Source organism: Ochotona princeps, chromosome 26 (assembly GCF_030435755.1).
Source record: "Ochotona princeps isolate mOchPri1 chromosome 26, mOchPri1.hap1, whole genome shotgun sequence".
Lineage (NCBI taxonomy): Eukaryota > Metazoa > Chordata > Mammalia > Lagomorpha > Ochotonidae > Ochotona > Ochotona princeps.
In genome coordinates, this window is record NC_080857.1 from 1,664,197 (window position 1) to 1,688,558 (window position 24,362).

The following is a 24,362-nucleotide window of genomic DNA, read 5'->3' on the forward strand; positions in this document are numbered from 1 at the left end:
CAACTAGAGACCCTTACGCTCAGTGTAATAAGTCAGTCCCTAAAGAGCAAATACCATAAGTTGATATAAGGCAACCTTCATGCAAATTATAAGATCAATAATCCTTCAATAGGTTTTGATATTTTTATTTTCATAGATTTTGACATTTTTATTTTCATTTCTTCAAAATAATTTCTTTTCTCTTACTAAATTCTTCATGGACCCATAGATCACACAGTAACATCATTTTCTCCAAGAAGGATTTTTGGCTTTTTTTTTTTTTTATTTCTTCATTGACATATTGGTTATTCAGTAGCATGTGACTTAATTCCATGGTGCTGTAAATTTCTAAAATTTTCTTCCTATTGTTGATGTTGCTTTATGGCTTCTCATCTAAGGGGATGTATAATAACTGTGTAACGGAGACTGTCATATCCAGGGGTGAGGACACAATGCAGTGTGCATCTTTACTTCCAGATCAAAGATGGATTCCCAATGAAACTGTTGGCTATACCTTGACAATGGGCTGCTGGACTGTCTGCCACTGTCTGTATTGGCAACGTCAGGACACACACAGCCGAATGATGGACTCATGACTGCTTGGGAAGGACTATACCATTGTAACAATTGGAGGGAAATAAGCTGGGGGAGGGAATTTGGAGAGGGGATAAGAGAAATCCCAGAACCCAAGGAATTGTACCATAAAATTAAAAATAAAATAGAAGAAAAAAAGAAATCTATGGATATAAATATATATTAAAATTAATATTAAATTTAATATATGCTAAGGAACTTCAAATTAATGTGGGGAATGGCATATTTCAGTATGACTTAGAGGAAAAAAAAGAGCTTTCAATAATTTCAGGGAGAAAACCAATTTAGAAGTTTTGGATTTACATTCTTAATCTATACCAGAGGAAAAAAGTTCCAAGGGCATTACAAAATGAAGAATAAAATCATGGATGTATTGGGAGAAACAGAGACTTTTTTCTTCTTTAAAAATTTAAAAAAACATATTCTAAAGATTAATTTATTTTTATTGGAAAGGCAGATACACAGAGAGCAGGAGAGCCAGACTTGTTTGGGAAGTGGAGTGGCAGAGAAGGCGACAGAGCTTCACTCGCCACATGGTAGCAACACCGACTGTTGGTCAGAAGGAAGCCAGGAGCCAGGACTTACATCTCGGCTTCCTGCATGGGTGGCAGGAACCCAGGGCGTTGGGCCCTCGTCATCCACTACCTTCCCAAGGCCACTTGAGCAGGGAGCCAGCTCAGAAGCACGAAACAGCCAGTAAGGACTCTAATATAAGCATTCCAAGACACAGCTGAAACAGTTGAGCCACATGGGCTATCCCAAGATAGTTGCTTATGATGCTGGGGTTGGGCAGCCTTCGAGGGCAACTGGGAGTGGAAATTCAGCAAAGTTCAAAAGCTATTCACCAAGTTGCCTTAGTCCACCAGGTAAGGTAGGAATTTACCTGTGCTTGCTAAATGCCCATCACTCTAGGTGCGGCAAAGGACCCAGATGGTCCTCACAGACTTCAGGCCAGCTACACAGAAGCTACTCTGGTAAACTGTGAACTTAAAGAGTTAACAACAGGGTTGGGCACAGTACAGTCTTTGCACTGGGAGGAGAGGAGCAGCTATGGAGGAGGGAGACTGGCAAGTAAGCCACGGCCTGCACGCTGGCATCCCACCTGAGTGCTGCTTCATGTCCTGGCTGCTCCACTTGTGGCCCAGGAACCTGCTCAGGGTCTGAGAAGCAGCACAAGATGACCCAAGGGTTTGGGTCACTGCTCCCCATGTGGGAGACCCAGAAGAAGTTCCTGATTCCCGGCTTTGGCATGGTCCAACTCTGGCTGTGGCAGCCTTCTGGAGAGTAAGCCAGAGGCTAGAAGATTTCTGTCTCGTCCTTTCTCTAATTCTACTGTTCAGATAGTAATAGTAAAAAACAAAACAAAACAAACAAGCAAAAAAACCCACTCTATATGTGGTGCCCACATGCCACATTGGAGTCTTTGATCTCAAATGCCCGCGCCCTGAGGCCCAAACGGAGTGCCTGGTTTGGGCTATGCCTAGCACCAGATGTTGCAGGCATCTGGGGAGGAAGTTAGTGGGTGGAAGATCTGCCCTTTAAATGAATAAGTAAATAAATAGGAACCAATTCACTGAAACAGATCCGCACTGCTGACACAGCGGTCTGAGCTACAGCCACTCCGGACAGCACGGGGTTAAGCCGCAGCCCTGATTCTGGTACCCCAGGAGAGCACTTCCACCCAGCTCCCTGCTAACGTGTCCAGCAAAGCAGTTCAAGTCGGTCCAAGTGCTTGGGCCTGCGTCCATGGGAGAGAGCTGCCTGGAGTTGCAGGTTTCTGGTTCCAGCCGAGCCCGGGCCAATGTTGTGGCCATTTGGGGAGGGAACGGGCAGATCTCTCTCTGTGCCCCTCCCTTCTCCCTAGAACTGTTCCCTTTCAAATTTTGGATCAACAGTCAATTCTGAATTATATCACTCTGGAAAACTATCAGTAACTTAAGAGAGTTCACTAAAAATCAGGGTTTAAAATTTTATCTTTTTTTCAAAGAGATCTTCAAAATATTTTATTTTTGAGAAGCAGTTACAGAGAGGAGAGTGATCTACCTGCTGATTCACTCCCCACACGGCCACAATGGCTAGAAACAGCTGCTCCCAAGCTAGGGGCCAAGGCCCTCCCCGGTCCCCCACGCGGGCGCAGGGTCCCGAGGCCGTGGGCCGTCCCAGCCTGCTTCCCCAGAGGCAGGGAGCTGGGTGGGAAGCGGGCAGCCGGCACTCCAGCAGCGCCTTACTGAACGCCGGTGCCACAGGCAGAAGCTGTGTTTGCCATGCCACAGCGCTGGTCCCCTAAACTTTATCCCAAGTAACAGCGACTCCCCAGTAGCGGGGAATCCTAATTCCAAAGAGGGTAAACTAGTGACCATTCAACAGCTCTTCCACAGAACAGCCGCTCTCCCTGCGGGGCTCAGGACAGCGCCGCCGGGGGTCACTCACCATGTGGACCACCTCGGGGTAGATGGGCTCGGTGATGACGCTGCGGTTGTGGGTGATGTACTCCACCATCTCGCTCAGCGCGGCCCGCTTCACCTCCTTCCACTTGAGGTCACTCAGAGGGTCGGAGACGAAGTCGAAGAGGACGCAGCACTGCCGCAGCTTCTGGATGAAGAGCTTCTCCTGATCGGCAGGCGGAACATCTGGAAGCAGAAAGCCGCGTCAGCGACGCCCCACGAGGCCCCACGAGGCCCCACGAGGCCAGCTCCCGAGCACGCGGCCCCCGCGGAAGGAAGCGTCCAGGCCTCTTCACCCTCCAGCGCTCTTCCACACGCTTCCTCTCAGAGCCCAGCGCCCGTCTGCTGTCGGGGCTCTCCACCCGGGCCCAGCTGAGGACTAACTGTGCACCTGGCGGCGGCCCGCGGACGGCCCAACCCGCCGCTCCTTCCAGACGTTCACCGCACGCCACTGCCTCAGAGCTCCACCTTCCACCCTGTTCCACCGCGAGGCTCCACTGACTGCCGGCCTGGGCCACGCCCACGGGCCACACCCACCCGGCACGACCACACCCTCCACGCGACACAGACCACACCCCACGTAACACAAACCACACCCTCCACATGACACTGGCCACGCCCCTCCACGTGACCCAGACCATGCCCTTCCAGGTGACAGACCACACCCTCACGACCCCAACCACACCCTCCACGTGACAGACCACACCCACGTGATGCTGACCACACCCCTCACGTGGCACTGGCCTTCCCACTTCCCTAGCGGCACGTTGGGCTTTTCCACCTGATTTTTAGGAGCACAGAGGTGAAGAAGCAGGTGGGTCGTTATTCGAACACGGCTCACAGGCATGCCCCTCACGCCCCCGGCCCAGGGCTGCCCATGCAAGGTGGCAGGTGGTAACCTTCAGAAGCGCATTCACCGGCGACATGCTGACAGTGTCTAAGGCTGCAAAGTGCTCGGCTTGACGAGCCGGTGATTTCCCGGGGTTTCAGCAGCAGGAAATGGAAATGAAAGAAGTGCCCACAGCGGGCTGCAAGGCCCATGGATGTAGTGTTCTCAGCATCGGGGCCTTCCAGCCAAGCCGTGACACCCTGAAGCAGCTGCCTCCGGAAGCCACCGACACGTGCACAATGAACAAGGTCACTCTTCACTAAATTTGGTTTGGAAAATTCTAGATAAAATTTGATGCTTAAAAAAAAGATTTATTTTTTCTTTGAAAAGCAAGTAAGAGAGAAGAAAGCGCTTCCATCTGCTGTTCATCCCCCAAATGGTCGTCATGGCTAAAGCTGAGCTCGCCAGGAGCCAGGAGCCTCTTTCAGGTCTCCCAGGAAGGTGCAGGGTCCCAAGGCTTTCCCAGGCCCCAAGCAGGCAGCTGGATGGGAAGGGGAGCAGTTGGGACAAGAGCCGGCGCCCACATGGGGTGGAGGACTGGCCTGTGTCCCTCACACAGCCCCTCGTGCACGTCTTGAGACAGTGTGGGCTTCCACCTGTGGTTCTGAGTGCTGCGGCTGGGCCGGTCCGGGCCTAAGCCTGGAGACTGGGTCGCTGCGCGTGGCGGGGTCCCAGAGGTCCTGAGCAGGCACCCCCCAGGGAGGTGGCAGGAGGCTGGAGTCCGGGGCTGCAGCTGGGCGTGGAACCCAGGCACTGCAGCCTGAATGGGCATCAGCTGGCAGCCTCAGCTGCCTCTCTCGGGGTCAAAGGTGCAGTGCTTTTGTTTTCAAAGAAACCACTTTGCTTTAATTACTTTTCCTGTTTACCTCTTATTTCCAACCTTGATTTTCATTTTATTTTTTCCTAATTTTGTTTTTGAGATAACAGTTTGTTTTTTAATTTAATGTTATTGGAAACTCAGAATCATGGAGAGGGAGAAAGATACATTCCACCTGCTGCTCACCCCACAGATGGTTATAACGTCTAAACTGAGCCAATCTGAAGGCAGGAGCCAGATGCTTCTGCTGGGTCTCCCCATGGGTGCAGGAGCCCAACAACTTGGACCATTCTGCACTGCTTTCCCAGACTACAAGCAAGGAGCTGGATGGCAGATGGAGCAGCCAGAGCTTGAACCAGCACCTATGTGGGACGCTGCTGCCATGCAATGCTTAACTGCGCCACCGTGCCAGCCCATTTGCTTATTAGAGGTGGAGAAACAGTGAAGTAGAGACAGAACCCGCATTTACTGGTTCATTCCAAATGCTCACAGCAGCTGGGGCTGGGATGGGCCTGAGCTGACGTTGGAGCTGGGTCTCACATGTCGAGGGGCAAAGCTGCCACCTGCTGCCTCCAGGATGTGGGACTGCATGTAGAGCTGGGACTTGAATGTGGGTGCTCCGACATGGCACGTGGGCACCCCAGTTTCTTAACCACCTGCCCTATGCTTATTTTAAAAGATGTTTAAGGGCCCATGTGGTAGCCTAGTGGCTAAGTCCTCACCTTGCACACACTGGGATCCCATATGGGCTCCAGTTCTAATCCCAGCAGCCCCGCTTCCCATCCAGCTCCCTGCCTGTGGCCTGGGAAAGCAGTTGAGGACGGTCCAAAGTCTTGGGACCCTGCACCCACATGGGAGACCCAGAGGAGGCTCCTGGCTCATTGCTTCAGACTGGCACAGCTCTGGCTGTGGTGGCTGCTTGGGGAGTGAACCATTGGACGAAAGATCTTCCTCTCTGTGTATCTAACTGTCCCATAAAAATAAATAAATCTTTCAAAAAAAAAAAAAAAAAGATGTGTAAGATCCTTCTTGGTTGAGTTTCCACTACATCCAATACCAGCAGCCGAGTGTAGACAGACGGCTCTCTGGCACATCTCTCCTTACAGCAAGGCTCAGCCGCCCAGGCTCTCTACTGCCCTGGCGGCCTCCAGCCTTCTTTCCCACCAGGCTGCTTCCTTCCTAGCTAGACCAGAGGCGCTGCCAGTCAGCCTGCAGCACCCCTACCCCACAGCCACACGTTCTGAGGGCAGGTGTCAGGGACTAGGCTGCCTGTGCCCAGCAGGGAGCACTGGAAGAGCCGGTCCATTAGAAATAGGTCAGTGACTAGAATCTGCAAGACCTCTCTCTTCCACTCTCTCTGTCACTCTGTTCTTCAAATACAGAAAAGTGATACATAAATAAATGCATCATTAAAAGCATGCCCACACCTCATGCTGGAGTACCTGGATTCGGCCTCCTCCGCCCACAGGGCAGCTGCCTGTCGTAACCCCAGCTCCAGTCTCAGGCACTGCACCCGTCTGGAAACACTCCCAATGGAACGAAGAAATTCAGCGGCTGAACTGCCAGCTTGCAGAACTACAGGCCAAAGGGAGGGAGCTGCTGCCCAGGAACTCGCTTCACAGCCCCACACAGCCGAGCACAAGGTGGTCCTAGCCGTGAGTTCCCTGACACACAGGTACACACAAAACAAGCGACAAGCCGACTCCCCAGAGGCGAGAGCCAGGCCTTAACTACGAAGCCTTCGTGCCTTTCTATAAGCAGGAAACAAAGTGCAGGAACAAAGTTGAATTACCAGCAATTACTAAATTCAGTGAGTTATTTCTGATGATCCCATAAGCTGAATTACTAGCAGTTAATTCCTGATTAGGTCATAGTAACTTCTACCCAGCGCTATTCCCATGCAGGACCCTGAGCGGATGAAATGGCCCATGTCCTCTGTGGACAGACAGAAAGCCAGCAATAGCACGTTGCTTTCCAAAGATAACACCCAGGTGTCATTTTACAAATAGCCTGGGTTCCTACTGCCTTCTGGCCAGACCCCTGCCCCCCTGCACCTTCCTCCCCCAGGTGCCAAGGGTCTCGGAGCAGCCCCCGGGCATTTGGGCACGGTGCAAGTCTTGTATCAATCCATGGACCTGGAGCCTTTCTCCACTCACAGTGGTTTTCCTTAAGCATCTCTCAACCAGATCTAGTCATTTTGTCCTAACATGGTGAGCACTCTTCTATGGGGTTACTCATGCATATTATTTATGTTTGGATGCTACTGGTAAATGGAGCTTCGACAACTAGCCTTTTCTTACTGGTGTTGCAGTGACAAAGATTGGGGTATGACTTCCGTACGAGGCTACCTGGCTGAATGCCCACCTATCCCTGTGGTTTCCATGTGTCTGCAGGTCTTGGTACCACTCTGCCTGTGCCAGCACCTCTTCCCCGCCTCAGGGGGGACTTTCCTTGGCTCACCGCTGAGTGTGATGCCTGCTCTCAGGGTGTGTGGCGGACATCCACCTGGGAAACTGACCCACGCTGTCCCAACCTGCTTCCAACCAAGGTGTTGCTGGAGCTGGGTCAGCAGATCCTAAAAGGGGCACACTCACAAAGGCCCAGCACTGAGTGGGCGCCCTGGATAGCCGCGATGTGGGAGGCCGTGTGGCCTCAGAGCAGGCTTCCTGCACAGAAGTCTGGGAGCGTCCCAGCATGCGCAGGAGTTCACGGCGATGGGGCTCAGAACAGAGCTGGGCACACAGTGAGATACAAGCAGGTGGTGCCAGCCACATACACAGGAACAAGAGAGGACGGAACTGGGTCACATTAATCCAACAAGTAAAGGATTAACTCCCAGGGCAATTATCAATAACCTCACTGAAAAAAGCAAAACTGCAGTGTTTTTGCACAATTGTGAGACATTTGGCCTGGTGGTGAGTCGTCACCTGGATCGCACACCGAGTTGGAGACTCCGGATTCTGACTCGTTTCCTCCTAATGTGTGCTGTCAGAAGCAGTGGTAACAGCTCAGGGACTGGGGCGCCTGCCATCCACATGGGACACCTGCACTGAGGTCCTGGCTGCTAGACGTTCCGCAAGCCAGCAATCAACTCCCACACGGGCAATAGGGACCCCAGTGCCCGAGCCACCACCTGCTGCCTCTCTGGGTGCTCAGTGGCAGGAAGCCCACCAAAGTGCAGTGGCACTTGAACTTTAATGTCCCATCAGGTGGCTCAACACTTGCCCCTTGATTTGTCACATTTCAATCAAGAAAGAGTAAAAACACAGCATATGCCACTTCTTCTCCACAGCTGGCCTCTGCACCTGCTCGGCTCCTGGGGGCCAGCGCTGCGTGGGTCCTAAGCTGTCCCAGGGTTCCTCTCAACCCCAGGAAGTCGGCACTGATGGATTCTGAGCTAACCTGCACCCACACATGGCTGCGAAGCACACGCCTACATGCCAACTCTCACACTACGCCGAGCATCCCTCTTCGGTGTACTCCCTGGAGGTCAATGTATGCCATGAGGAACATTTTTTTTTTCCAAAGCAGAAAAAAAGAAAACATCCCAGTCAAGGTGAAGATCTAAGTGACTGCTAATATTTCTCTCTGTATATATTCTTTAAGAAAAACACTCCATCAGATCCTTTGGATGGAAAGGTAACTCAAAACATGTAAATGAATTACTGCAGTACTGTGAGATAAGTACAACTAAGAAGCTAGCTATAAAGTATAGGGGTAAATAGAGAAGTGATTATGTCTTGAAAAAAGTTGGGAAGTCTTGTCTTCTAGAGATCATTATTAAGCTGATTGTTGGAAGAATTAGGGACTTGCCAGATGGAAAAGTCCAGGCAGAATGTAACACAAACTGAAAAGGCCAAAATCTAGGAATGACAGAGTGTGTTCCTAGTTTGTTTGTTTGTTTGATTGTACTGCCTTTGTTTCAGGAAGAATTTAAGGTCATTTATGTTCCAGTCTTTTCATACTGGAGTGGTTAGAGATGAGACTCAAAGATGGCAGGAAGTATATTATCCAGAGTTTTGTAATTGATGCTTGAATATGAATTTTATATAATGGAAAACGAACCCAAGAGGACTGATAATCAGATTTGTTGTGAATTTTCTGTATATTGAATGAAGATAGAAATTGATTAATATGCACATTTACATGATTTCATTTTTGTAAAAGGCAAAAGTGCATTTATGTGTGTTTATATATACTTGTATATACAAAGGAAAATGTTTCAAAGGATATACTTTAACTTGTTCACAGTGATAACCTCTGGGGAATGGGATTAAAGGGAAGGGGATTTATGTGGCTGTCTGTATACTGGGTGGGATATTGTGTTTTTATTTCTGTATTTGAATTTTTAATAAATATGTATTATTAAAAAAAGAAAAAATTAGCCATTATGACCCTACACTCTTTTTCTTTTATTGAAAAATTTATTTATTCTTATTAGAAAGACACCTTTACAAAGAAGAGAGACAGAAAAAAGATCTTCCATCTGCTGGTTCACACTAGAGCTGAGCTAATTTGAAGCCAGGAACCAGGAGCTTCTTCTGGGTCCCCCACATGGATACATGGTTCAAAGGCTTTGGTCCACCCTCTACTGCCTTCCCAGCAGTACAAAGATTCTACAGTGACAAAGATCCAGCAGGAAGCTGACGGGAAACGGGGCAGCCGGAACTAGCCCCAGTGTCAATATGGGATCCTGTTGCTTGCAGGTGGAGGATTAATCTGTTAAGCCATTGTGCTATCTTCTGAATCTAAATCTTTGAAATGAAAATTCTGTAACACAGGGCCTGGCAGGTTGGCTCAGTGGCTAAATCCTCACCTTGCAAGCACCGGGATCCCATATGGGTGTTGGTTTGTGTCCTGGCTGCTCCATTTCCCATCCAGCTCCCTGCTGTAGTTTGGAAAAGCAGTGGAGGATGGTCCAAAGCCTTGGGACCCTGCACCTGCGTGGGAGACCCAGAAGAAGCTCCTGGCTTGGGATCGGCTCAGCTCCAGCCATTGCAGCCACTTAGGGAGTGAATCAGCAGACAGAAGATCTTTCTGTCTTCTGTCTTTCCAATAAAAATGAATAAATCTTTAAAATACAGCCTGTGATGTGCTGACCAGACCTGAAGCATCTGTAAGAAGCAACTAGGACATGGGAACTAGGGCCTCAGGGTAGGCCCTGACCTTGAGGACAGCCTGCGCAGGGAGGGATGGATACAGCGCACAGGGGCAAGGCACCGCACTAGGCCCCTGGACAGAAACAGCACACGTGTGGCCCTAGAGAGCAACCATGCCATGAAGGACCCATGGAGACCACGATGGGGACGCAGCACTGCCACGAGGACACGGGAGGGACTGGACAGACGTTAGCAGGACTGACGGCCACCTACCGAGATGCCCACACTTCCTCACCGGGAGTGAAGCCGGGGAGTGCTGACCTTGCAAAGAGCAGCCTTGGCCTCCGCTGCACACCTCCCGAGTTCAGCACAGTAGGCACTCTGTCCACCTGACAGGCCCAGCACACAGTGGGCCCTCAGATGCTGTTGAACATACAGACTGAGCCGAGGGAAGCAGATTGGACAGCACCATGACCTACAGCACTGCCTGTACTGGGAGGGGTCGCATGCCCTGTACATGGTCTGTTGCTGACTGTGACCCCCCATGGTTGGAGAACCAGGCTCTGCTGAGGGGGGGCAGGACAGCAAACTGCTGCAGCCCCCTGGGAGGGGTGCCACAAACAGGCTCATGTTGTCAGGGGGCCAGGATGCCCCAGTTCTGTTTCCTGGTGCGGGCTGGGCCAGCAGCCTCGTGGTAACCACCTGGAGCTCTGTGTACCTACAAGCCTAGAACTCGGCATTCACTCCACACTGTGAAGCAACAACAGGGAAGAAATCAGCCCTTCCACACTACCGGGAGGGTGGAGGACGGCGCACCCTCAGCAGCAGGGGCCACACTCTGACACACATGCTCTCCATGTTAACATCCCTAGGTTTAGGCACTGGTGCCATGAGCTAGCACATCAAACCTCCACCTGCAGTGCCAGCATAGCCTATGGCTGCTGGCTTGAGTGCTGGCTGCCCACTTCCGACCCAGCACCCAGCTCCTTGCTGCGATTTGAGGAAGCAGTGGTACACGCTCTCCTTGCACTCAGTGGGAGTGGCTACTGGCTCAGACTGGCTCCGCTCCGGCTATTGTGGCCATTTCAGGAGTGAACCAGTGAATGGAAGATCTCCCTCATTCTCTGTCTCCTTCACTCTCTGTAATTTGCTTTTCAAACAAAAAATAGATGTTAAAAAAAAGTGCCTACGCTCGAGGTTCATCTCTTGTTCTCCGTTCTGCTAAACCCTTCAGCATGGGTGCCATGTGCGTCAGCAGGCCGGGGCTGCCAAAGTGGGTGGGGTCTGAGCTCACCACACTCTCCGGGCCTGTGCCCAGGCTCCTCGACAGACCTTCCTCTGTTCCAACACGCTGCAGACACCGTGTCCCTGGGCTGCCGTTCACTTGTGACTAACACTGCCACCTGTACCATTTTTTCCTGGACCCAGGCAGCACCCACTAGGCCACATTGGACATGCCCTTGAATGGGCATCTTCGTGGTTAGGGGACAGAGGAATCCACAGTTGCACAGGGCACTGCCCCCTGTGGCCAGGCGGGCCCCTGATGAGAGCCCTGCGTCTGGATGCCCAGACTCAAGCTGTTCAAGCCCACGTCCTCAGGAAGCTGCAGGCGGCGTCCACCAGTGAGCAGGAAGCAAACCAGTAAGTAACCAACTTGCAACCACCCCAAGCCCAAGCCTCTGGGGTTCGGAGTGGAAGCTGAAGGGAGGCAGGGCACCTGGCCTTCACGCACACACACCAGTCCCTCAAATGAGGCACATTCTTACGCTGAGCACGAGCTGGAAGACCCCGAGCTGAGCCTTCCTGCACATCTGACCTCAGACTGCACGGGGGCCTGAGATCGCTCAGCAGCACCTCTCCCTGCCACAGCTTCTCTCCATCCCGAGCTTCCCAAGCGGCAGGAATGCCAAGGGGGCCTGCTAGTGTAAGGATGCTTCCCGGGAGGAAGGGCCTGGCTGGCCAGAGGAGTGGAAGGTGCTCCCTTCCCCGTGCCAACGAGAAAGCTAACCTGGGTGGTCTTCAGGGAAGGCGGAAGGGCCTGGCCCTCCACCCTCCCCATCAGAGAACATGTTGGCCCTGCTCCCTGACTCGGCCCCCTCACTGAGGACAGCCCCTTCTCCAGGGGCAGCTGCACTGCTCAGCACTGAGCCAGGCCCTCTGCACCCTGGGGGACCGTGGGGGAGCACCTGCTGCCTGAAACCACACTGCTGCATCCAGTACTTCCTAAGGCTTATTCTTCACAGCCCAGATCTTAAAAACCTGGATTTATTTCCTTACTTTGGAAGCAGAGAAATCAGAGATACGGGAGAGGGAGGATGTGAGCACATCTTTACCCCACCCCCCAAGTGCCCGCCATGTGGGGGCGCGGCCAGGCCACAGCCTGGGAGCCCAGAGTCCAGGCCTCCCAACCGCTTCACGGTCACCTGCTCTCTCCAGGGTCTGTTTTCATAAAGAGGAAGCTGGAGCTGGCTCCAATAAGGGATACACGTGTCCCTGGGGCAGTTTAACTGCTGCACCAAAAGTCTGCCCCCAGGATCCAAATCTTAACAGTGAAACAGAACAACTCCCTGTGTTCAGGGCAGCCAGCACAGCTGTCCCCTTCATTCTGGACTACGAATCCTCTGCCTGGCAAACACCTGCTAAGTCTGAGCAGGAGGCACCAGGAATGTGGCGGGACGCTCAGAGGTCTGGGCTGGGTCCTAGCTCTACCTTGTACCGTGTTAGTGGCCGCAGGGAGTGACTGCAGCCCTGGGACTCTTGGGAAGTGTGAGCTGCTCCCTGCTGAGAGCATGCCCTGACAGATGCTGCTGCCTCTGCTAGCTGCAGCCTCCGGTGATGCCACGACTCTGCCATCCCGGTACACGTCCCTAACAGAAGCAGGAGCTTCCATCCTCTCCTGGCATGTGACACTCAGCAGCTCCCATCTGACAGCATCTGGCTCCGTATAACACAATTATGCGTGTGTCCTGTGAGCAGGCAGAGCCACAATGCTTCATGGCTCTCGCTGCAGAACCAGCCTGGGCGGCACCATGGACCCACCTCTGCACCTGGCTGAGACGGGGCTGAATGAGCCCAGATCTAAGTACTGCAGACGTGTCCATGGGGGCGTGGGGAGCGGACCTCTCCGCCTGGCCCATGAACATCTCATCTTACTGCAATTTGTGGCCCAATTAAATCTGAAGGAAAAACAAACTCACAGCATGACAGGATTAAGAAAGGCTGTGCTGGGCTGTGGTTGCTATTGTTCGGGGCTACTGGAGGTTCACAGGAGGAAGGAGGCAGGTAGAGACGGGAGATGGGCAAGCAGCATGCAGGCCCAGGCACTGCTGCCGGCCAGCTGCGACCAGACACCTGGCCACGCGGGCCGGCCAGCTGCGACCAGCCATCTGGTCATCCGTGCCCTGTTTCCATGTCTATAAAACGAGGTGCTCCCTGGCCACAGGAGAACACAGCAGGGGTGAGACTGGCCTTTCTCAGGTACAGGAGAGCTGATGACAAGCCCTGGACGGGGAAGTGGACCTGGCAGCAGAAGCAGATGCAGGAGCCGTGGGCTCTGAAGGCTAGCGGACTGCAAGGCGGGTGGGGCCCCCAGGGAGCAACTACAGCAGCCGGATACACCCACAAACAACATCCACCTTGCAGAGAGCGGACCACCCACATTCAAACCAACTCCAATTTAGTATGACCCATGCTGCATCAACACGGATTATATATTCCAGGTGAGTCCCGCCTTTAGAAAAGCAAAATATGGGCCTGGCGCCGTGGCCTAGCGGCTAAAAGTCCTCTCCTTGAACGCACCGGGATCCCATATGGGCGCCGGTTCTAATCCCGGCAGCTCTACTTCCCATCCAGCTCCCTGCTTGTGGCCTGGGACAGCAGTCGAGGACAGCCCAAAGCCTTGGGACCCTGCACCCGTGTGGGAGACCTGGAAGAGGTTCCTGGTTCCCAGCTTCGGATTGGCATAGCATTGGCCGTTGCGCACACTTGGGGAGTGAATCATCAGACGGAAAATCTTTCTCTCTGTCTCTCCTCCTCTCTGTATATCTGACTTTCCAATAAAAACAAATAAATCTTTTTTTAAAAAAAGAAAAGCAAAATAGGCCCATGGTAAAAAAAAAAAAAAAAAAAAAAAAAAAAAAAAAAAAAAAGTAAGAAATTTAGGACCAAAATGTGGTAAAGCCTGTGGTACTGGCTTCCCCTGCGGGTGTCAGTTCCAACCCTGCTGCTCCACTTCTTTTTAAAAGATTTATTTATTTCTTCAAAACATCAGATATACAGATAGGAGAAGACACAGAGAAGACGATCTTCTGCCCATTAATTCACTCCCAAGTAGCCACAATGGCCAGAGCTGAGCTGATCTGAAGCCAGGAGCCAGAAGTCTCTTCTGGGTCTCCCACATGGGTGCAGCTCCCAACGCCTTGGGCCGTCCTCCATTGCTTTCCCAGGCCACAAGCAGGGAGTTGGATGGGAAGTGGGGCCACCGGACACAAACCAGCACCCATATGAGATCCTGGCTTGTACAAGGTAAGGACTTTAGCAACTAGGCTACCATGCTGGGCCCAGCTGCTCCACTTCTAAGTCAGCTCACTGTTAATGTGCCTGGGAAAGTAGTGGAGGATGGCCCAAATGCTTGGGTCCCTGCACTCACACATCCAGACGAAGCTCTTGATCTGAACTGGACCAGTCCAGCTGGGCCATTTGAGGAGGAAGATCTCTCTCTGAGTCTCAGTCTCTCTAACTCCACCTTTCAAATAAGTAAAATAAATGAAATTTAAACAACACAAGAAAGACAACACTAAGACCACCTGCCCCATGGATGCGTCAAATTGCAGGAATATGCTGGGACCGAGGCCACGGACACCTACTGTGTCCAGATGCTCTCACACAATGAAAAATGACCAACAGCAGTTTTAATTGTGAAAAATTTCCCTGGACTTACTGCTACAATGTAAAAAAACCAGTTGTCTTTATAAAAACCTGAATCACAATTACGCTTTAATTTATGATCCCAGTAGAGGATGGAACCCTTTTACCTAGTTCCACTGCCTCCCCAAACCTCACCAAGGGCAGTGGACTCTGTAGAGGGTTAAGGCATGAGGTCAGAGGGCTTAGGAGAGGGTACAGAGACTGGGCACCTGGAGGAGAGCGAGGGGGAGCCACTGGCATGACAGGGTTTGGGGCAGAGTTCCACAGCTGGGCCAGGAAGGAGATGGAAGACCGCTGCCCTCGCTGCCCCTGGCACCAAACACCCACTGGCTGCCTTCTGTGAGGCTGCCTTCCTGCCACGACAACAGGACAGACTTGACAGAGTTAAAACAGAAAATCCTTTGGGGGTATCACTGAGTCCGCGACAGTGTGCAGATTCATAGCAGCAGGAAGGGTTATGGGTTGGCAAAGGGACCCTCACTTGGTATAGTCTCCGGTGGCCAACAATGCAAGGTGGGATCCAGGGCCTGGAGCAGGGGAAGGCCTGGAGCAGGGGAAGGCCTGGCAACGCCCCTGCTCACTGTGACTTCAACAGACAGGAGGGTGAAGAAGCACTGTGGACAAATGCATCAATCTTTTTATCACATTTTACATTGTATTATTATTATTTTATGATACAGTTCCATAGGCTCCTGGTATTTCCCTTATCCCAGCCCCAATCCCCCCCCCCCCACCTAGTTCCTCTATATCATTACTAAAGTACAGTTCTTCATACACAGTCATATGTCCATCACTGCGGGCATGGAAAGTGGCAGAGAGTCCAGCATCCTATTGTCAAGATATAGTAAACAGTTTCATTGTAAGTCCATCTTTGTCTGGAAGCAGAAATGCACACTACAGTGTATCCTCACATCTGGATGTTAGTCTCCATTTCGTTGCTACTGTACATCCCCTCAGATGAAAAGTCATAATATAAAATCAACAATAGAAAAACAGAAATTTACACTGCCATGAAGTTAAGTGACATGTTACTAGATATGACAGTCTCCATTACACAGCTACTATACATCCCCTTAAATGAAAAGCCACAAAAAAAAAATCAACATCAGGAAGAAAAAAAGAAATTAACAACACCATGAAGTTAAATAACATGCTACTAAATGACTAACATCTTGCAGAAAATGCTGCTACAGTATGATCTATGAGTCATTGAAGAATTTAATCAGAAGAAAGTGTTTTCAAGAGATGAAAACATCAAAACCCATGCAATATAGTTTCCGCTCATTTTTGTTGGTGAAATGTGTCTCTTTTAGGCAACAAATAGATGGGTTTTGCTTTTTAATCCAGTCTGCTAATCTATGACATTTGATTGAGCTTAAGCCATTTACATTCAGGGTTAATATGTAAGGATGGTACTTTGGTCCTGTCATTTTAGGAATGGGCTGTTCATTGGTTTAGTCTTCTGTTGTCATTTTACTGGGCTGTTCTTCCCATTTGCCTTTGGTTTTGGTAGGTGCTGTTCCTTTTCTCTGTGAAGAGAACATCTTGAAGTATCATTTGTAGGGCAGGTTTGGAAGAGGCAAATTCTTTTAGCTTTTCTTTACTGTGGAAGAATTTTATTTCACTTTCAAAGACAAAAGAAAGCTTTGCTGGATATGTTATCCTGGGCTGACAATTTTTTTCTCTTAGAATCTGGAATATGTCACTCCATTCTCTTCTTTTTTTTTTTTTTAAAGATTTATTTTTACTTTTATTACAAAGTCAGATATACCAAGAGGAGGAGAGATAGAGAGGAAGTGGAGCTGCCGGGATTAGAACCAGCAGCCACATGGGATCAAGGCGAGGACCCTAGCCACTAGGCCACGCTGCCGTGCCCCTCCATTCTCTTCTTGCCTGTAGAGTTTCCTGTGAGACATCTCCTGTGAGTTTAATTGGCATTCCTTTATATGCCAATTGATTTTTTTTACATGCCCATTTAAGGATCTTTTCCATATGTTCAATTGAAGAGAGCTTGATTATCATGTGTCTTGGTGAAGATCACTTCTGCTCAAGCCTGTTGGGAGTTCTGTGCCCCTCCTGGATCTTGTTTCTAAAATCTTTCTCTAGATTAGGGAAATTTTCCTTTACTATTTCATTAAATATATTTGTAAAACCAGATTCTCTTTCTGTACCTTCTGGGACTCCCATAACTCCTATATTTGGCCTCTTAACAGTCTATCAATTCTTGAACACTTTTTTTGGCCTGATCCAGCCCTGTTTCCAGCTTTTTGTTTGCTTCCCCCGATGACAGGAAATACCTTCCAATTCTGAGATTCTTTCTTCTGCTTGCTTCATTCTATTTTGGAGATTCTCCACTGTACTTTTAATTTGCTCTACTATGTTCTTAATTGCTGATATATCAGCCTTGATTTGCTTTATCGCTGCTATTGCTTGTGTAAAATATTCCTTAAACTCTTTGAACTCTTGGATGTGCTTCTCATTGTTAATCAGAAGCTTTAAAATCAGTTTTCTGAATTCTGTGTCCCCCATTTTCTCGATGTTTTCCCCAGTTAACTCTGAGTTTGGCATAGGGTTTTGCTCCTTTGCAGGGGAGTTTTCAGTAATATTCATTGTGCCTTTGTCTCTTCTTTTGGTCTTGGTCACTGTACTTCTGGTTAGCAGAGTCTTCTCCTTGGGGCAGGTTTCTAAGCTGTGTCACGCACAGGTCTACAGTTTGATTTTACTTATTGCAGTTGATACAGAACTCTTTGCTTGTAGCCAATTGTGCCACTCCCTCCAGCGAGTTCCAGGTCTGGGTTCTTATGTTAGATTTCCACAAAGAACTCCATAGCCCCAGTTCCTGGCTCACCAATCTCCACCTCCTGTGATATCATGCTGAGGTTGCACTGTTGTCTGTACAACCTTTCTCTCACTTCCGGTTGGAGCAGGTCCCAGGATTAGAGAGACACCAGGTGTCCTATACAGCCAGGTTGTTGGTGGCGCTGATCTTGTCAGAATCTGTTGGACATTAGGTCTATTTTGACCCGTACGATGCCACAGTCGGTATTATTTTCCTGTGGGACCAGTGCAGTCCACGGACCTCAGTGAGTTAAGAGCTCAGCACATGCGCAGTTCACTGTTGTCCCTGCAGTCCTAAAGCTATTGCCACAGTGCACAAAATGGCGCCTGACGTACCACTAGAGGCCATCAGGTCTGAGGGCTACCAACACCTGTCTTGGGTGAAAACCTGTAGAATGCCACATTGCTGCAGTTCACTGTGTCAGAAATGAGTTCACTCCCAGCTCAGTGTATGCTCAGTCTTTTCCCTTAAATTTGCCTCCTTAAGCAAAATGGCACCATATTCAGCTCTAGGGGGCTGACTGGGCTGTGAAATTCACCCTGTTCTCAGACTGCCCATCTGGGATCTGCTGCTCTGTCTCTGCTCCTGGTCAAATCAAACAGACCAGCAGGACGGACAGTTCTTTGTCTGGGTTCACCTCCCAAGTTCCCAGTGAAAGTCCCTTCCCACCTTGTGGCTGGTGAAGTTTCGGCTGCTGGTGGAGTTCAGATCGCCGTTAGCTGAATGCTGCTGGAGTATCAGTCACTGCAACGACACACCATGTGGCTGCTGCTTTCCTGTGTCTGTCAGTCTCCAGGTACCCCTCTGCTGTTGTTGTGTCTTCTCCTATTTCCTGGAGAAGTGTCCTCTCTTGCTTCATCCTGATTAAATGTTTGTCTGTTTAAACGTGTCCTTACCCTATTCCGCCATCTTGATTCTCTCTAAATGCATCAATTTTGATACAGAAAATTCTTTCTTATGCTTTCAAGTTTCTAGGTTCTGAAATTACCTCAAAACAGGAAAAAGCAAGCCGATGAGAAGAGCAGCTACGGCCTGAATGGAAGCCACCTGCATGGTCCCCAGCACGCGCTGGAGTGTGCCTTCCTGGCCAGCAGCATAGCGGGCGTGGGTGCCAGCTCTGCTCTCTCCCCTCTCCGTTCCAGAACCGTCCCTGGCCCTCATCCCCCACCGGGTGGCACTCATCTCTGCTTGTTTCTTTAATCAGTGATTCTTTTTTTTTTTTTTTTTTTAATTTTTATTACAAAGTCAGATGTACTGAGAGGAGGAGAGATAGAGAGGAAGTGGAGCTGCCGGGATTAGAACCAGCAGCCACATGGGATCAAGGCGAGGACCTCAGCCACTAGGCCACGCTGCCAAGCCCAGCGATTCTTAATTTTAGTTCTTGTTGCATCTTTTCCTTCTGAGTTCACAATGAAGTTAACACAGGTCTCTGTGGGCTGCCACTTTGTTTCAATCTCTCACTCATTTCCAGGTGATCCTGGTCCTGTGCTGTGAGCACAGGCTCAGCTTGGAGCCTGACTCCAAATCTCAGTCCTCCCTCGGGCCCTGTGTGTCCCATCTGGGACAAGGGTATGACGACAGTGCCCGTTTCCAAGGGGGACTACAGGGAGTGTGGCAACCAGTGCAAAACACTGGGTCAGGGCTGTGGCATTCTACTATGGAGTGCTGGTGTTCCAGACACGGAGAAACCCTTCAACAAAACAGACCCAAGTCTCTGTTTTCAGGGAGACATGGTCTGAGTAAGGAAGAGACCCCACCTCCCAAAAAGAATATATAAAATAATGCCAGGATAAAAAAAAAAAGCAGAGCAAAGTGCTGGCAGGAGGAAGTGGGGGCTTCGTGTGCAGCACTGTAACGGGCAGGAGAGGCAGCTGCCTGTAAGGCTGCCCATGTGTCCACTCCTATCCTTACTACATCAGGACCAAAGAATCTGCTTCCCACCTCCTTCAATGCTTTGCAAACTGCAGCAGCTCCATTTAAATGCAAGACCTGCAAGCCCCTCTTCCCAGTCCCTGACTCTCAGCATTAACTTCTCTCCAGCACACAGCCCAGTCGGAGCCCAGAGGCTCAGCACCACCTCCCATTACCTCGGAAGGACCCACTACGCCTCAACTTCGTTTAGTGCCTGCTCTATACTCCATGTTCCACCTTTCAGGCTACATACGCCAGGAGAACTGCATCGTCCCATATAGATACTGTATGCCTCAGCACAATGAAGCAATCCTATTGTACACAGTATTTAAAACGCACTAAACTTTTATTGGAGGAAGGGCGGGGGTGGGGATAGGGAAGGAGAAAAAGGAGGGGGGAACGGGGGAGGGGAGAAAGAGAGAGAGAGACAGACGTTGAAGCAGTGATCCCAGCTGCGGGGTTGCTTGTCAGCTGCAGGCAAAGGCGCGATGGTGGCCATGGCTGTGCCTAGGCAGGGCTGTGGCCCAGCTCTGGATCCCTCTCCTTGCTTCCTGCTTGGTGGTAACGGCTGAGATTAGGACATGGGCAGCCTCAGTTCTGCCCCACGTGCGGCTGAAACTATCCAGCACCCTGGCCTCTAATGTACAAGCATTCCAGCTTCAGGGAAATCAAGTTTCTTATTTTTCATGCTTGCATGCTGAGGAGTTTCCTCTTGTTCCAGGTGGAACAGCTAAAACATTCTTTCAAAATGCTGTTGATGCGGGCCCGGCGACGTGGCCTAGCGACTAAAGTCCTCACCTTGAACGCATCGGGATCCCATATGGTCGCCGGTTCTAATCCCGGTAGTTCCACTTCCCATCCAGCTCCCTGCTTGTGGCCTGGGAAAGCAGTCAAGTATGGCCCAAACCTTTGGGACCCTGCACCCGCATAGGAGACCCGAAGAGGCTCCTGGCTTCACACAAAGTGTCCAGTGCGCATCAACAGCATTTAGGTTTTTTTTTTTTTAAGATTTATTTATTTTTATTACAAAGTCAGATATACAGAGAGGAGGAGAGACAGAGGAAGATCTTCTGTCCGATGATTCACTCCCCAAGTGAGCCGCAATGGCCGATCCAAAGCCGGGAACCAGGAACCTCTTCCAGGTCTCCCACATGCGTGCAGGGTCCCAAAGCTTTGGGCCGTCCTCGACTGCATTCCCAGGCCACAAGCAGGGAGCTGAATGGGAAGTGGAGCTGCCGGGATTAGAACTGGTGCCCACATGAGGTCCTGGCGCATGCAAGACGAGGATCTTGGTCATTAGGGTACTGCGCTGGGCCCCATACTGAACACTGTACACTGTCTGGAGAGCAGCACGTGTTCCACAGACACTGCGGGCAGCGCGCACTGATCGCATTAGGCACACAGCATCCAACCTATTCACCCATGCTGTCAGATGCAGCCAGGAATCAGAGCCAGCTCACTGGCACTCGTCTCTGCTCTCTGTGCCCAATCGCTTTTAGAACGTAATTTCCTTTTGAATTTTACCTGATTCTTCCCATTTTTACTTTGAATTCTTCTAAGGAATAGTTCCTATGTGCTAGGCATTACTATAACCTTCCCCTGCCCAGGGTACCTCACCACATCTGAGAGGCCCTGTGACGGCTGTCTGCAGTTGCTCCGAGTGGCCTCTCTGGGGCACTGCCAAGCTCCTAAGGTATCCCACACTTGCCACCTGCTCCTTGCAGGGACAAGGACAGTCACCAAGTCCTGGTTAAGACAGAGACCCAGGAACCCACAGAAGCCTCAACAAAAATACTCCTTCCAAGATCAGCAACTTCTCGGTGAAATATCATCTGCATCAGGACCAGTCAGTGGTTCCTAGTTAACTCCAATGAGCCTACACCCCACAGCAGCAGGTTCCTAGTTAACTCCAATGAGCCTACACCCCACAGCAGCAGGTTCCTAGTTAACTCCAATGAGCCTACACCCCACAGCAGCAGGTTCCTAGTTAACTCCAATGAGCCTACACCCCACAGCAGCAGGTTCCTAGTTAACTCCAATGAGCCTACACCCCACAGCAGCAGGTTCCTAGTTAACTCCAATGAGCCTACACCCCACAGCAGCAGGTTCCTAGTTAACTCCAATGAGCCTACACCCCACAGCAGCAGGTCGGAAGTACCAAGAATGCCGTAGAAAACTGTCAAATGGCCAGGACACTGCCTAGCTTCAAATGTGATTTAGTAGCTTTATCACCAACCAAATGCCCCAATCTTCAACTCTTGCAGAGACTAAACCCTCTTGAATACTTAGTCTACTAGAAACTACCCCCAGTGCAAGTCCCTGGAACAGAAACTGTGCAGTAGCTCACTGTAACTCCCCTGGCTGGCTCTCTGCCCATGCTCACACCACCGCTTCCTTACCAGCCTCACAGATCAGGGGGTGTTTGGCGCCAGGCTGGGCTGGAAGGGGACACCCTGGACCCCTGCAGGCACACTTGCAAGTCTTGTCTTGCGAGTGTGTTTTAGATGCATCCCAAGAGGCAAGGAGTACATCTCCAGGGCTCTGGGCACAGACCTGACACATCGGACTTTCTGGGACTGAGACCTGAGGACTCCTCCTCACAGCTCTTTGGCAGAGTCCTCTCAGGAGAGGACAGTATAAGGCTGTCAATTACAAGGCTGATGAGCAGGTTTTCCCAGCAGGTGATAAAGACTGCTCCTCTGATCACATCCAGGGTCTCGATAAGACCAAGTGAGTGTCTGCACACATCCTAGCATGACTGTCCCCCACAGGGCATAGCCGTGGGCTTCCAGGACACAGCAGAAGACTTCACAGTTTAAGAGAGCTACTCTCTTTAAGAGAGTTCTGGCAGTGGGTCTGAACTTGTACCTATGAGACACAGGATCCGTGAAGAGACCCTCCCAGTGCCTGTTCTGCAGGAAGAGGGACAGGTCCCTCAGTTGGCCTGTCAATGTGGGCCCAGTCGGGGGACACTAAAGGTGTCTTAGGACTCCTGGTTTAGCTAGGCAAAGCCCTGCTGCTGCCGGTCCTCAGTGTGCTGTTGCTGCCTTTAGCCCCACACACTACTTCCTGCAGCCAGGAGGTCAGGATGGGAAAGCCTGCCTTGCTCACACATAGGCATTGTGGGTGGGCACAGGGCAGTGGCCTGCTCTCAGGATTAGTATTGCCACAGCCAGCCCATTGCACGACCATGTAAGAAACACTGCTACTTGCAATGCCCGGCATCCCTTACCAAAGCGTTGCTCAAGTCCCAGCTGCTCCACTTCTGATCCAGCTCCCTGTTCAGGCTCCTGGGGAAGCAGTGGAGGATGGTCCAAGCCCCTGGGTGCCTTGCCATGCACATGGGAGACCTGGCTTAGGCCTGGTTCAACCCTGGCTGTCGGCAAATGATCCAGCAGAGAACTCTCTCCCTCCTTCCCCAACTCTTCAAATGAGCAAAAGAAATCTTAAAGGAAAAATCAATTTTAAAATAAAGATAGCTAGAAGGTAAAAAGTTCTGCCCATTTTATGATGGAAGTTTAGAACAAAAATGTTTTTAACACAACCTTGATAGTTTAGATAGCACGTTTACAAGCATTGTGAGGTCTGACTCTGACTTGCTCAGAGAAACAGTCTGGAAATGTTCTTTGACTCGGCAGTCACCTGGAGAGGTAAAGCTCAGCCCGCTGCCCGTCAAGCGGGGCCTGTGTTAAGCCACACTGGTGAGGCTGCTATGCCACGTCATGGCGCAGGTTCAAGCCCTGCTGCTCCTGTCCCGGTCCAGCTCCCTGCTGCTGCACCTGTAAGGCCGTGGAAGGTGGCCATGGCAGGAGCCTGGCTGGATTCCTGTGCTCTTCAGTTGGCCCTACCTAGCCCTTGCTGTTGTAGACATTTGGCGAGCAAACCTGTTGATGGAAGATCTGTGTCTGAATTTTTTTAAACCTAATTTCCAATTGAATTTTATCTTAACTAATTTTTCCTATTATTTGCATTTTTAATTAGTTTCAGGACTACTAACTGCGATCAAACGCAATATACCCATTACAAAGCTTTAAGATGAGGCTTTGGGGCTGGATGACTGGAGCTGCAAGTGAATGCAAAATGAGACTTGGGCTCACTCAGGCTGGTAGTGGCTGAAGAGTCAGTCAACCTTGTAATTTACTTGGTCATTTCAAGCAGCGCTGCGGGCCCTTGACAACTTCCACCAAAGCTTCCGTGTTCAGGAACCTTCGGAAACTCCTCTTCCAGGCCAGCAGACTTGCCAGTTGAGAAGCTCCGCGCCTCACTCACTGGAGTGAAAACCCCAGAATGGCTGGGTGAGACCAGAAAGTGCCCAGTGCCCATGACAGACTAGGGACCAGCCAGGACCACACTCCACGCCCACAGAGACAAGACTGTACAACTTGACCCAAGGCCCATTTCTCCCAGGAGGTGAAGCTACCACAATCCACTGTCCCCAGCTGGAATGTGAATTTGGAAGCTGGGCAGGAGGAGGCAGGTCTGATCACGTCAGTGCCTTTGCTGGTGACTCCAGTTAGACCCTGTGCCAGCGCCCACACCTCCACTACTGACCACCCACAGGTGGCAGTCACTCAACAGGCTCAGTGACACAAGGAAGGGACACATGGGGTGAGCTCAAGCCAGAGGGACAGATGAAAATGCAGGGTGCCAGGTGCCGTGGGGCCGTCATCGGGCCTGCAGGCACAGCCGGCTCCTCAGCCAGCGTGCGCCTGTGTACACACACTGCCCATAACCTGAGAGCCTGAGCGAGTCTCTGCTCATCCCCTTCAGAAGGATCATCTCAGAATGACCCAGTGCTGCCCCCGGGGCATTCATCGAGGTCACTGAAGCTCCTGTCCCACCAGTGCACCATGCTGCAATGGCT

The 24,362-nt window shown here is 50.8% G+C and overlaps 1 protein-coding gene across 11 annotated transcripts in view; it reads right to left on the minus strand.

Moving 5' to 3' along the window:
- Nucleotides 1-24,362, minus strand: part of PPP2R5C (protein phosphatase 2 regulatory subunit B'gamma) — a 115,893-nt gene that overhangs the window by 39,938 nt on the left and 51,593 nt on the right. For all 11 annotated transcript variants that reach the window (XM_058655562.1, XM_058655557.1, XM_004584291.3 and 8 more), the window contains one exon: nucleotides 3,004-3,203. In XM_058655562.1, coding sequence (XP_058511545.1) covers nucleotides 3,004-3,203 — 200 coding nt within the window. The remainder of the gene's footprint in view (nucleotides 1-3,003; nucleotides 3,204-24,362) is intronic.